Here is a 13,333-nt window from a genome sequence, read left to right as displayed (position 1 = left end):
CAAAAAATTGTTCTAGATAATGATTTTTTTTTTGGCTTATTTGCTTAGTATTTATGTAATTTATCATAGCAGAATTAAGTGAGGAACATCAATTGTTTTACACAATTAGTACCCCATCTCTAGCTAGAAGCTTGTGAAAAAAAATCAGTTTGTATGACAATTTCTTAGGCACACAAAAAACTGACCTAATATCTTTTCACTATTTTTATTTTTTTTTACCCTCCCTAGGTCCCATCCCTTTTGCTCCCTTGGTGACTCGAACTCACTACCTTCGAGTTGGAAGTGAGGGGTGCTTACCATCCGAGCAATATCTTTTCACTAATTGGAATCTTGATCAAAGACACTTGTGTAAGTCCAAAGTTGGCAGTTTTGATTATTGTTTCCAAGTCCTCTAATTAATATAATAAGCACATTGGCAAGTAGTAGTAGTAGTAGTTTTTTTTAACTTTAACAAGTACTATTTTGGATTCATCTATAAATAATAAGGACGATAAGGTTAGGAGGAAGATGTTATTAATCTCAATATTTTAGAAAAAAAAGTATTCAATTTGTACACTCTTACAAAGTCATGTTAACGGACTTTATCATCCCCTCCCTACTTTGTTTTCTAGTCAAAACATTACATAGCTTAAATCACGTTTTAATCATAAGATTTGATGGCCGATATGGATGCTTATTGGTTCGTTCGATTTGATTTTGAAGTTTATCTACAGTAAGCTTAATTTCAAGATTAGGGTTATGAGCGTAGCCAGAAAATTCATGAAGGGTGTCCAAACTTTGAATAGTAATTTTATTTAAAAAAACGACGATTTAAATTACCAAAACAAATAATCAAGTTAAGCAATATTTAATTAAATATAAGAATATTTTTGATAGAATTACAAGTGTATAATTCAAAACTAACATAAAGACAAAATAAACTACTAATTGAAAACATAATTTAAATATATTATTATAATTGTACTTGACGAGATTTCATATCCTGAAACGTTTTTATAATAGACTCATTAGAAATAGTACGAAATACTTTATTTTTTACATAAGGCACTATACAACCGTCTAAAATCCCATCATTCATTTGATTTCACAAGTCATTTGTAATATACTTCATTGTTGAGAAAGCTCTTTCAACAGTTGCAGTAGCAACTGACAAAAACAAGCAAATTTCACTAAGCGAAATATAAGTGGATAAGTTAAGTTTTTCTTTGTCTCTACCAATTTTCTTGAAAGTTCACCAAGTACACCTAAATCAGAGAATCTTTTATCAGATCGCGTACATAGATAATGTAATTGGGTAAATGAGTCTCCTATTTATAGAGAAAGAAAACCTTATTCCACAAGGAAAAGGTATTAAAATTTAAGGAAATAATTCAATTTTAATTGAAAAAATTCGCAAGGAAAAAGTATCAAATTTAAGGAAATCTTATTCTATGAGGAAAATGTATTAAAATTTAAGGAAATAATTCAATTTTAATCGGAAAAAAAAATAGTTAGTGGAGGTTAGATTCGAACTTGGGTCCCTGAAGCCAATCATGACAGCGAAGAATCGAACTAGGACGAAGAGTAGGTTTGCGATGGCTCTTGCCAATTCCACCACGCATTACTTTGTTTCAAGGTGTCCAAATTCTATATATACCAATAGAAAGTCAAAACATTACGTGTATATATAATATAATTTTCCGACGAAGCGTGTCCAATTGGACACCCTGGAGCCTATGTGGCTCCGCCCCCCGGGTCATCAACCATATCCTTTGGAATGTAATCCTCCTCTGTTTGCCTCTTTGCCTTGTGATCTTCAAGTACATATTTATAAAATTCTGTCATATTCTTTCCTAAAGCCTTCATTCGTTTTACATATCCTTGCAAGTCCAACCAATTAAGCCCAAGGTATCCAATCCCCAAGATTAATCACCCCATTAAGAAGAAACCACTCATCAAACATCCATTACAATTTTTCATGAGTTAATTAGTTTATAATCCTGTTTAGTATTTAATAAATAGTTTAATTTTTTGAGTTAATTAGTTTATAATTAAGTTAATTATTTGATTTTGTTAAGATTAATAAGCTTGTTAATTGATTTATACCGTATTACACTTGTATGTCAAGCTTTTAAATATTTTTGTAAATATATAATCTAAGAGTTTTGTATATTGGTTTATACCGTATTACACTTGTTAACTGGGACATTTTATTGTAGTTTTGGCTGGGGAAGCTTACTTGTTAGTCTTCAAATCAAAATTAACCATGTCGTGTAAGAGGAATCCTGATCAAAACCACTTATAGACTTGGTTTTCAATAATAAATTGATTTCAAATTAATAAATATATTAAAAATATTGTATGATTACCTTATATATAGAGCGGTTAATATGTGCTAGGTTCATTGCATCAGACTAGTCTTATCTGTGATTTAACCAGGGTAAGCTAAGATTTTTAGAGCTCGTTTAAGAAAAAAAAAATTAGTTCGGCCCGAATAAACCCACAGGTTTGTGGGGGCTTGAGCAATATGTGGGCTAAATAAAAAATAAGAAAAAAATTCAAGGAATCCTATCGTGTATGAAGCAAATTACATCTTATCCCTATCCTTTCTGAATTTACAAAAAATTCTTCAAATTTGTGTCATCCGGATACATAGCAGTTGATCCATCAAATAACTTGTCTGTTGAGATTAAAAAAGAAATAAAACGTAAAATTAAATATCAAATCCATAGATCACGTAAAATCAAGTTGATGTCAATCTCTTCCGAATTGTAACAACTTCAAACATTTCAAATTTTATGCTCTCTAATCTCTCACAAATCGTAACAAAATTAAAAACGTTGAAATCATTAGCTGATATATGATGAATATATCTATTTTGTTGAGACATTCAGGAATATGGTTAAGCGAGGTGAGTTATGAACGATACAAAAGTGATTGAATAATTGTTGGACAAATGATTTCTTATGTGAATCTAAAGTCCGCTATTGCAGCTAAATTAGAGTTCGATGATTTGAGGAAAAATCTGAAAATCTGATACATCGTAGAAGGTAAATCATTTCCAATGATAATTAGGAATGACATGGGAGTAAAATTGTACTAAGAGATAAAAAAAAAAGAACCTTAATTTGCAATATATCCACTATGTATTGATACAACGAACATGATGATTGGAGCGATAAATTGCTTTGATGCTACACCTGGTGAAATGGTTTGTGTCGAAGGTTCAGAAAAGGTTGAACAAGATCTTGCTGTGGTTGAATAAAAAAAAGGTGATTTGTATTATATATCGGAATTAGAAGTAACAAATTACATAACTGATTCAAACACTACAGAGGTGAAGGAGGCACAATTGTATAAGGATAAAACAACGCTCGTCTTTGTAATGGTGAAATAAAAAATAGAGCACAACTTCAATTTCAGGATAAAGATATATGATAAAAAAAAGGTATGGAATTAGTTGTTTTGTGACGTGTATTAGATTTTTTTAAATTTTTTGATACATAAGTCATGATACATTGTCACTTCTAAAAAATTTAGTGATTTATTAGTTGTTGACTTGTTGTAATGCTACCTGGTTTTTTTTTTTATAAAAGTATCATGGCTAAATGTTTTTTAGATTTGTGTTTTTGATATGGATATATAAGTCATGATACATTAATAGTAAATGTTATTGCACGCAACGTATTTGTTTTTTATCTGTACATTATCAAGTGGTCATGCGATGTACTTTTTTTTGTATAAATGTGTCAGTATATACGAATGGGTACTGATTTGTATGAAACATATCAAACTAATAATGTGTATCTGATGCATGTAGCAAAGAGTATCAACTAGATTGTATCAGGTACATGTTGTATTAATTTGAAGGTGAAAATCGTGATCAAGAAAATGACATAATACATTACTATTTATCTATCTTGAAAATAAATATCAAATAAGATATTGACGGTACTCATCCATTAAAGTAGACAGAGGTTGTTAACAAATTTCAAATCCTTCAAATGGAAAATTTAACGGCAGAATTCATTCTCTTTGTCTTTCTCACTAGAATCAAAATTCTCATCAATATATGACTATTTTGAATTTATATCCATATCTCATATGCATGTGATGATAATTTTAAAAATAAAGAGTGTGAAACAAGTCACGAGATTGACTCTCTCGCACGAGCAATCGCCTCTTACGTCGGAGAATGTGAAAAGATGATTTTCACTATCATGTTATGACTTATTTATAAGCCAAATTAAACAAGAGTCTCTCTAAGAAGATGATATTGAGGATCATTAAAGAATAAAACTTGGATTAAACATCTAGAGGTGTTTAAGCCATGATCTATACTGTGTTGAATAATCAAAAGAATGAGACACATGCGCAGTATAAGGTTAAAACATTGTAACACATGTTTCATATACCATATGTGTTAAGCGATCAATGGGTTAGTGAAAGAATGGTTCCCTGCTTCTTCATTGTGTGAGACTCCAACAAGTTAAAATAACTTATCATTGGAATAACCTTCAACCTTTTACTGTTTCCTGAAGTTTCAATCAATGTTGCAACTTTAGCATGTCACTAATAGTCATGAATGATTCGACAACGCAGTGCATGTCTAGAAAAGCAGTTGAATTAGAGCAGACAAATTCAAGTAGAAAGGAAAGACGATAAATTTAATAATAATGCCACAAGCACAAAAATCCAACCATTACAATTGTATGTGCCACAAGTAACTATAAGTTGATTTAAAGGCCATAACAGTACCTAAGGGTAGTTTACCGTACGTGGACTTTTGAGTCCAACAGGCAAGAAGCTTGCAAGTCTTTATAAACCTCTAGTCAGTACTCTTCTATATAAGAAGAGAAGAAGAGAAGAAGAAAAGTATATATATATATATATATATATATTTGACTAATGAGTAATTTTTGAACAAGAAACTTTATTGATATCAATACAGTATATATATGATTTAGTATCAGTTAAGCTAAATTATCAGCCTTAATGATACCAATACAGTATATGATACTTATTTAGTATAGTTAAGCGAAATTAGTTGGAGGTATATAGTGTAATTATCTACTGAGATATGAATGTAAAGGGGTATATATGTTTATAATTATTTTGCTTTTATGGGGTTATTTGCTTAATTTTTCTAAATAAATTTTACTAGCCCACAAACGGTAAATATTCTAATTTCAAAAGGAAAAATCACTCCACATATATATTTAAGAGATAATATTACGAATTTCTAAATCAGTATAAGCGAAATTACCAGCCTTAATGATACCAATACAGTATATGATACTTATGTAGTATAGTTAAGCGAAAATAGTTGGAGGTATATAGTGTAATTATTTGGTGGGATATGAATGTAAAGGGGTATATGTTTGTAATTATTTTGCTTTTATGGGGTATTTGCTTAGTTTTTCCAAATAAACTAGTCCACAAACGGTAAATATTCTAATTTCAAAAGGAAAAATCACCCCACATATATATTTAAGAGATAATATTACGGATTTTAAATCTACTTTGATTATCATACAAAAATTAGTTTTTACTTCTTTGATTATCATTATTCGAGTTTCTTATTTTTTTCCTTAAATTATAAATTTAAATTAATAGTTGAAACAAAAAAGTAAAAAAATATATGTGTGAGGAGAATAAAATATACCTCATATGGATTATATTTTTTTCAAAAAAAGTAATAATTAAAAAATTAAATTAAAATTAATTTATTCACTTCCGTTAGAGAAAATGATATATGTGAGTTATTTGTATAACAGTAGGGGTATATATGAGATTTGGTATAAATTTATCCTCCATCCGCCTTATGACTGTGATTGTTAGATATAAGGATAATTTTTAGCTAAAAGATGATGTCAAGTGTATTTGGGAGGGAAAGGGGGGGGGGGGGGGGGATGGAAGATAATTTTATATCAATTGAAATAGTTGAGAGGCATTTTAGGCCCTTTCTTCTTTTGAAGAAAGTGATCTATCTATCTATTGTCATGAAATGTTGTTCAAGCTAGTTGTAGAGAAAATAAGTTAACTTCTTTGTTCTTTTAAGGAGAAAGGTAGAAAATTTAAGAAAGTGATCTATCTATCTATTGTCATGAAATGTTGTTCAAGCTAGTTGTAGAGAAAATAAGTTAACTTCTTTGTTCTTTTAAGGAGAAAGGTAGAAAATTTAAGAAAGTGATCTATCTATCTATTGTCATGAAATGTTGTTCAAGCTAGTTGTAGAGAAAATAAGTAAACTTCTTTTTTCTTTTAAGGAGAAGGTAGCAAATTTAAGAAAGTGATATATCTATCTATTGTCATGAAATGTTGTTCTAGCTAGTTGTAGAGAAAATAAGTAAACTTCTTTGTTCTTTTAAGGACCAAGGTTGCATATTTAAGAAAATGATCTATTTATCTATTGTCATGAAATGTTGTTCTAGCTAGTTGTAGAGAAAATAAGTAAACTTCTTTGTTCTTTTAAGGACCAAGGTTGCATATTTAAGAAAATGATCTATTTATCTATTGTCATGAAATGTTGTTCTAGCTAGTTGTAGAGAAAATAAGTAAACTTCTTTTTTCTTTTAAGGAGAAGGTAGCAAATTTAAGAAAGTGATATATCTATCTATTGTCATGAAATGTTGTTCTAGCTAGTTGTAGAGAAAATAAGTAAACTTCTTTTTTCTTTTAAGGAGAAGGTAGCAAATTTAAGAAAGTGATATATCTATCTATTGTCATGAAATGTTGTTCTAGCTAGTTGTAGAGAAAATAAGTAAACTTCTTTTTTCTTTTAAGGAGAAGGTAGCAAATTTAAGAAAGTGATATATCTATCTATTGTCATGAAATGTTGTTCTAGCTAGTTGTAGAGAAAATAAGTAAACTTACATGTATTAATCCCATCAGACTATAGGAAGTAAGCTTAACTTCAAGATTAGGCTTAAATTGCATTACTTACAAAGTTATATTTATGATTTCACAAAGAGCAATAGTGAGAAATATGACTTAAATTATTTTCTTAAATGTTTTTCTAATAAGTGTGCATTTACTCACAAATTCACTTTGAAAAAAGAGCTAAAAAAATAATTTGGCGATATAGAGTTTAAATTGTGCACAACTCTTTTAAGTCACTTTGAAAAGTAAGCATTTATTTAGGCTATCAAGTATCAAGTATTAACTGTCATTTGCTCATTAGAGAATAAGAATTTGGAGAAAATTTTGATGACTTCTATATTATGATTTTATTTTATTTTTGCCATTTCGGAATTGATCATCCTAAATAGTAAGTCCCTTTTTCTTTGTGGAAATAATTTCTGGATGATTACAAATTCAACTTTGCCTTGCCTTGCTTTCAATTATAAGATAAGCACCAATGAGTATGCCAACATGGGTATAAGATCATATTTTTAGATGAATTCTAAGTGCCTTCGGGCAGAGCTTAGTAGATCCAGTTAGTTGAAGTGTTCTATACCCCGGCAAGGTATAGGACAGTTCTGGCAGTGGTGGGCGAGACGTTGTATCATCACATAGCTTATAGTCATGGTTGTCGGTTAGATAATCTCCCAAATAAGAGTAAAAAGTATTTTGTTGTATTTTTATACATCATTGAGTTTATATCTCCTATTTTATAATGTATTAAACATTGCATCTCTTAATATTATTTTTTCATATTGGAGTTGAGTTGAGTTGAGGTGAGTATGTCTTCCTATATTGTCAGTTCATTTATCTATGTTTCAGTTTTCCCCTTGCATGCTCGTACATTCAATGTTGTTGGATAGAATGAAAGCATAAGGCCCAATGTAAACTGTAGCCCAATAAACTAAGATGGCCCATGTAATTAGGTAGTTAGATTAGTTAACTATAAATATCTTCAATGTACTCCTAACGGCTACTAACTTTTCTTCTCTCTATACTCTTTAGTTCAATGAGATATTTTCATCTTTCTCTCTTCCTCCTGTATGTTTCTCATACTTCACCTCATTCTTGAGGATCTTGAGCTTAACAGTTACTCACTTCATGGTATCAGAGCTATGGCGATCGGCATCCAATCGAGGGATTCAATTGAAGAATTGAGAGGCAATCGAGGAATTCAAATTGAGAGGAGATTCTGAAATTCCAATCTGCTACAATGTCTACATAGAAATCCAGATGAGTTTCAATTAACAAATCATAGAAGTTAACTGTATAGTTGAAGTGATTGTTAAATTCAATTGCTCAATATTGCCTTCAGATTATACTCTTCTATAAGCAATTGCTAAATTTAGTTGCATCGAAGAACAACTTTGAAAAATTTTGTTTGTAAGGTGTTTGTGATAAGTCCAGGCATCTAAAGTTGTGTGTGTATCTTGAGAAGAACAGTTAAAAAAAAATTGTGTGAAAAAAGTTGTTGAAAATCTCTTAGTCTGCGTAGCCAAGAAAAAAATGATTAATGAAGTAACTGGAAATACTAGTGCTACTACTGGAGTTAACACTACAATTGACTATAATCATCCACTGTATCTACAGTCCACAGATGTAAGTGTAGCGTCTATTATCTCATTTCAGTTGAAAGGCAATGAAAACTATATAGTGTGGAGTAGGTCTATGAGGATTGCATTACTTGGAAGGAATAAGTTAGGACTGGTTGATGGTACTTGGAAGAAGGAGTAATTTCCTGAGAGTTTAGGGCATTAATGGGAACGTGTGAATGCTATAGTACTGTCATGGTTAATGAATTCTGTGGCTAATAGTTTGATTGGAGGTGTGGTCTATGCCACTAATGCACAGGCTGTATGGGAAGATTTGAAAGAAAGATTTGAAAAGGTTGATGGTTCTAGGGCATTCAACATCACAAGGAGATTGATACTTGCACTCAAGGTGCTCAGTCGGTGTCTGAGTACTACACAAAGATGAAGGATTTGTGGGATGAATTTAGTTCTATGATCCCTGCTCCAAGTTGTAACTGTGAAAAATCCAAAGACTTTGTCATATATCTTCAAAGGCAAAAATTATATCAGTTCCTAATGGGACTAAATGAGTCGTATGCTCAAGTTAGAAGTCACATTCTGTTACTTAGTCCTGTTCCGAGTGTAAATCAGGCCTATGCTATGGTAATGAGTGATGAAAATCAAAGAACAATGTCTGTTACATCTAACTCAACTGGTCTCTTAAGTGCAATGACTAATAAAAGTCGAGGTATGGGTGAGTTAGATGCATTAGCTATGTACTCTAGAGCTGGAAGTTCAAGGCCTAAAAGAAAGTACAATCCAAATTACAACCCCAATGCCTTCTGTGATCATTGCAAGCTCAAAGGTCATTACAAGGTGGATTGCTATAAATTGATAGGGTATCCACCAGATCATCCTAAATTTGGTCAACATGAGAAGTATGAAGGTAGACAAGATCAGTCCACTAACAAGTTTAAATACAAAAGAGGATGAGGTCCTTCTGCTTATAATGCAGCACACAATGCTGTAGTTCAGGACTGGCATCAATCAACTCAGTTTCCACTTCAGAACCAAATGCACAACTATTATGGTCCAGCTACAGCTTCTGCTCCTAATGTTGTTGCAAATTCACAACAGGAAGTTCCCTTTCCAGGACAATACAGGGTGGATGATGGACCTAGGTTTACGCAGTCTCAATATGAGAACATATGCCATATGCTAGACAAGAATCAGGTGAATCAGATGCAGGAACAAAGCCACATGAATACTACACACTCAGCAAATATGACTGGTACTTGTAGTGCTTTGCTAGTCACAAATAGTCCACCTAATTGGATTATTGACTCAGGGGCTACAAATCATATGACTTCTAATTTGTCTATGCTGGACGCTAACACACTTGCACTGCCTACAAATTCAAAAAATGTTGTCTTACCAAATGGTGAACAAACCAAAGTATCTCGTATAGGTTCCAGCAGGCTATCATCTAGCAATAGTATTCATAATGTGTTTTATATTCCTCAATTTAAGTTTAGCCTATTGTCAGTATCCAAGATTACGAGACAACTAAATTGTTCTGTGAAATTTTATCCCGATTTCTGTATTTTTCAGGATCTCTTCACTGGGAAGGTGAAGGAGATTGGTAAAGAAGTGGGAGGTCTTTACTACATAGCAGGACTCAGTATCCCTAAAGCTCAAGCAGCTAAATGTGGACTAACAACTGTGAATGCAACTACTACAGAAGATATTGGTCTGTGGCACAAAAGAATGGGTCATGTGTCTGCTAGTACTCTCACTAAAATAGTTTCAGCTAGTAAGTCCAATATAGTAGAGTCCTTAAATAAATGCACTGTATGCCCTTGTGCTAAGCAAGTTAGATTACCATTTCCATTAAGCTCGTCTACTACTAGTAGGTCGTTTGAGCTAATTCATATGGATGTCTGGGGTCCTTATAGGACTGCTACTAATGACGGTTGTAAGTCGTTTTTAACTGTTTTGGATGATTTCTCAAGGTTTACCTGGATATTCCTATTAAAGCAAAAATCTGATGTTTTCTTGCATATTAAGAACTTCTTGATGCATGTTAAAACTCAATATGATGCAACTGTTAAGACTGTTAGAACAGATAACGGAACAAAATTTGTAAATTCTATATGTCATGATTTATTTACTAACTTAGGTATAATTCATCAAAAATCTTGCCCCTATACACCTCAACAAAATGGAGTTGTTGAGAGAAAGCAAAGACATATCCTTGAGGTGACTAGGGCAATAAGGTTTCAAGCCCATGTTCCCATCATATTTTGGGGACAATGTGTAAAAGCAGCTGTTTACATCATAAACAGGTTGCCTTCACATGTTATAAATGATTATTCTCATTTTGAAAAGTTACACAACAGGAAACCATCACTTATGCACCCAAGAATTCTAGGTTGTTTGTGTTTTGCTAAAGTTTTAAATGAAACAGACAAGCTACAATCTCAATCTAAACAGGCTGTACACATGGGGTATTCCGAGACTCAAAAAGGCTATATCTTATATGATATATCCACAAAATGTTTTTTTGTCAGCAGGGATGTGAAATTTAAAGAAAATATCTTTCCTTTTGCAAATGCTACTTCAGGTTTGCATACTCTATTTCCTCAACCTGAACTTTATCATGATAATGATCCTCTATTGCCTATTACTATTAATCATTCTACAAGTTTGCAACAGCTCACAAGTTCAAACAATGATACTTCAAGACCTACTGATGTTGCAGCAGTACCACATATGGTGCAGCCTATAGCTGAATCTGTGAGTCAACCGATATCTCAACTACAACAAAAATCTGCAGCTCAGCCAACAAGGAAGTCAACCAGAGGGATTCATCCACCATGTTGGATGAAGGAGTTGTCTCTCTAACTATTGATAATAATGCACCTCATGCACTATCAAATTATATATCTTATGATCATGTTCATCCTAAGTATGTTGCATTCATATCTGCTATGTCTAGTGTTACTGAACCCTCTACGTATGCAGAAGCTATTAAAGACAAGCAATGGGTTGAAGCCATGAAAGTTGAAGTAGATGCATTACAACAAAACAACACATGGGACATAGTACCATTACCACATGGCAAGACCTCAATTGGCTGCAAATGGGTTTACAAAATCAAGTACAAAGCTAATGGGGAGATAGAAAGATACAAGGCCAGACTTGTAGCAAAAGGCTACAGTCAACAAGAAGGAATAGATTATCAAGAGACATTCAGTCCAGTAGTAAAAATGGTAATGGTCAGATCCATATTGGTTATTGTTGCCGCTAGAAAATGGCACATACATCAAATGGATGTATACAATGCCTTCCTTCAAGGTGACCTACATGATGAAATATACATGGACTTGCCACAAGGATTTCAAAGTCAGGGGGGGATTGAGACAAGTATGCAGACTTAAGAAATCCTTATATGGATTGAAACAAGCACCACGACAGTGGAATGCAAAGTTAGCAGAAGCACTACTGAGGTTCAACTTTGTGCAGAGCCAATATGACCATTCTTTATATACCAAGAAGACAGAAAAGGGATTCACAGCTGTGTTGGTTTATGTAGATGATATGCTTATCACCGGAAACAACTTACAACTGATCAAAGAAACAAAATTGGCTTTACATTCAGCTTTCAAAATGAAGGATTTGGGTGAACTAAAGTACTTTTTAGGAATAGAGTTCGCAAGAGCTGAATCAGGAATAGTAATGCATCAAAGAAAGTATGCATTGGAATTGATCTCAGAAACGGGACTCAGTGGTGCAAGGCCAGCCAATACACATATGGACAATAACACCAAACTGACGACTAAAGAATATGATCAACACTTGAAGAAGAAGACAGAAGAATCAAGTACTGAAGCACTAGATGAGGTGATAGAGGATCAGGCAAGTTATCAGAGATTAATTGGAAAATTGTTGTATTTAACTGTAACAAGACCTGACATAGCATATAGTGTGCAAGCACTTAGCCAGTTTCTACAGCAACCAAAAAGATCACACATGGAAGCAGCTCTCAGAATAGTCAGGTATATCAAACAACAACCTGGCCTAGGAATTCTCATGTCTAGTAACAAGAAAGACACAATTTCAGCATTTTGTGATGTTGACTGGGCGTTGTGCTCCTTCACAAGAAGATCAGTTACAGGATTCATTATAAAAACTAGGTGATTCACTCATCTCATGGAAGTCAAAGAAGCAAAATACAATTTCAAGAAGCTCAACAGAGGCTGAATACAGAAGCATGGCAACTACAGTGTCTGAACTAACTTGGTTAACGGGATTAATGAAGGATCTTGGAGTACAACTACAACTACCAGTATGCATTTACAGTGATAGCAAGTCAGCGATTCAAATTGCTGCCAATCCAGTGTTCCATGAAAGAACCAAACATATTGACATTGATTGTCATTTCATAAGAGAAAAAATTTCAGAAAGGGCTAGCCAGAACAGAGTATATATCAACCAAAGATCAACCAGCGGATATTCTTACAAAAGGATTAAGTAGACTACAACATGAAGTTCTCATGACCAAGCTAGGAATGTTTAATCTGTTTACCACTCCTAGCTTGAGGGGGGCTTTTAGATAGAATGAAAGCATAAGGCCCAATGTAAACTGTAGGCCCAATAAACTAAGATGGCCCATGTAATTAGGTAGTTAGATTAGTTAACTATAAATATCTTCAATGTACTCCAAACGGCTACTAACTTTTCTTCTCTCTATACTCTTTAGTTCAATGAGATATTTTCATCTTTCTCTCTTCCTCCTGTATGTTTCTCATACTTCACCTCATTCTTGAGGATCTTGAGCTTAACAGTTACTCACTTCAAATGTACTGACATCATTCGACCTGCATCTTTTTATGATGCAGATACAGGTCTTCAGGTTCATCAACAGGCGCTTCGTTGAT

At 32.9% G+C, this 13,333-nt stretch overlaps 1 protein-coding gene across 1 annotated transcript; it reads left to right on the top strand.

Annotated features, from left to right (window-relative positions):
- The first annotated feature begins 8,388 nt into the window (after positions 1–8,388).
- On the top strand, positions 8,389–11,297 carry LOC107058112 (uncharacterized). The gene is made up of 5 exons (XM_015303444.1): positions 8,389–8,612; positions 8,697–8,823; positions 9,045–9,339; positions 9,424–9,848; positions 10,005–11,297. Exons 1-5 carry the CDS (start codon positions 8,389–8,391, stop codon positions 11,295–11,297), a joined length of 2,364 nt encoding a protein of 787 aa, XP_015158930.1.
- Positions 11,298–13,333: the final 2,036 nt, after the last annotated feature.

This window comes from Solanum tuberosum, unplaced genomic scaffold (genome assembly GCF_000226075.1).
Source record: "Solanum tuberosum cultivar DM 1-3 516 R44 unplaced genomic scaffold, SolTub_3.0 scf00434, whole genome shotgun sequence".
Lineage (NCBI taxonomy): Eukaryota > Viridiplantae > Streptophyta > Magnoliopsida > Solanales > Solanaceae > Solanum > Solanum tuberosum.
The sequence above is the reverse complement of the archived record's forward strand: the minus strand, read 5'-3'. Positions and strand labels throughout refer to the sequence as shown.

Coding starts and splice junctions, on each gene's coding strand:
- LOC107058112 (XM_015303444.1), top strand. CDS start 8,389: ATGATTAATGAAGTAACTGGAAATACTAGTGCTACTACTGGAGTTAAC. Junction 8,613..8,696: donor GATGGTACTTGGAAGAAGGA/GTAATTTCCTGA, acceptor TGTGGCTAATAG/TTTGATTGGAGGTGTGGTCT. Junction 8,824..9,044: donor GATTGATACTTGCACTCAAG/GTGCTCAGTCGG, acceptor AGTGTAAATCAG/GCCTATGCTATGGTAATGAG.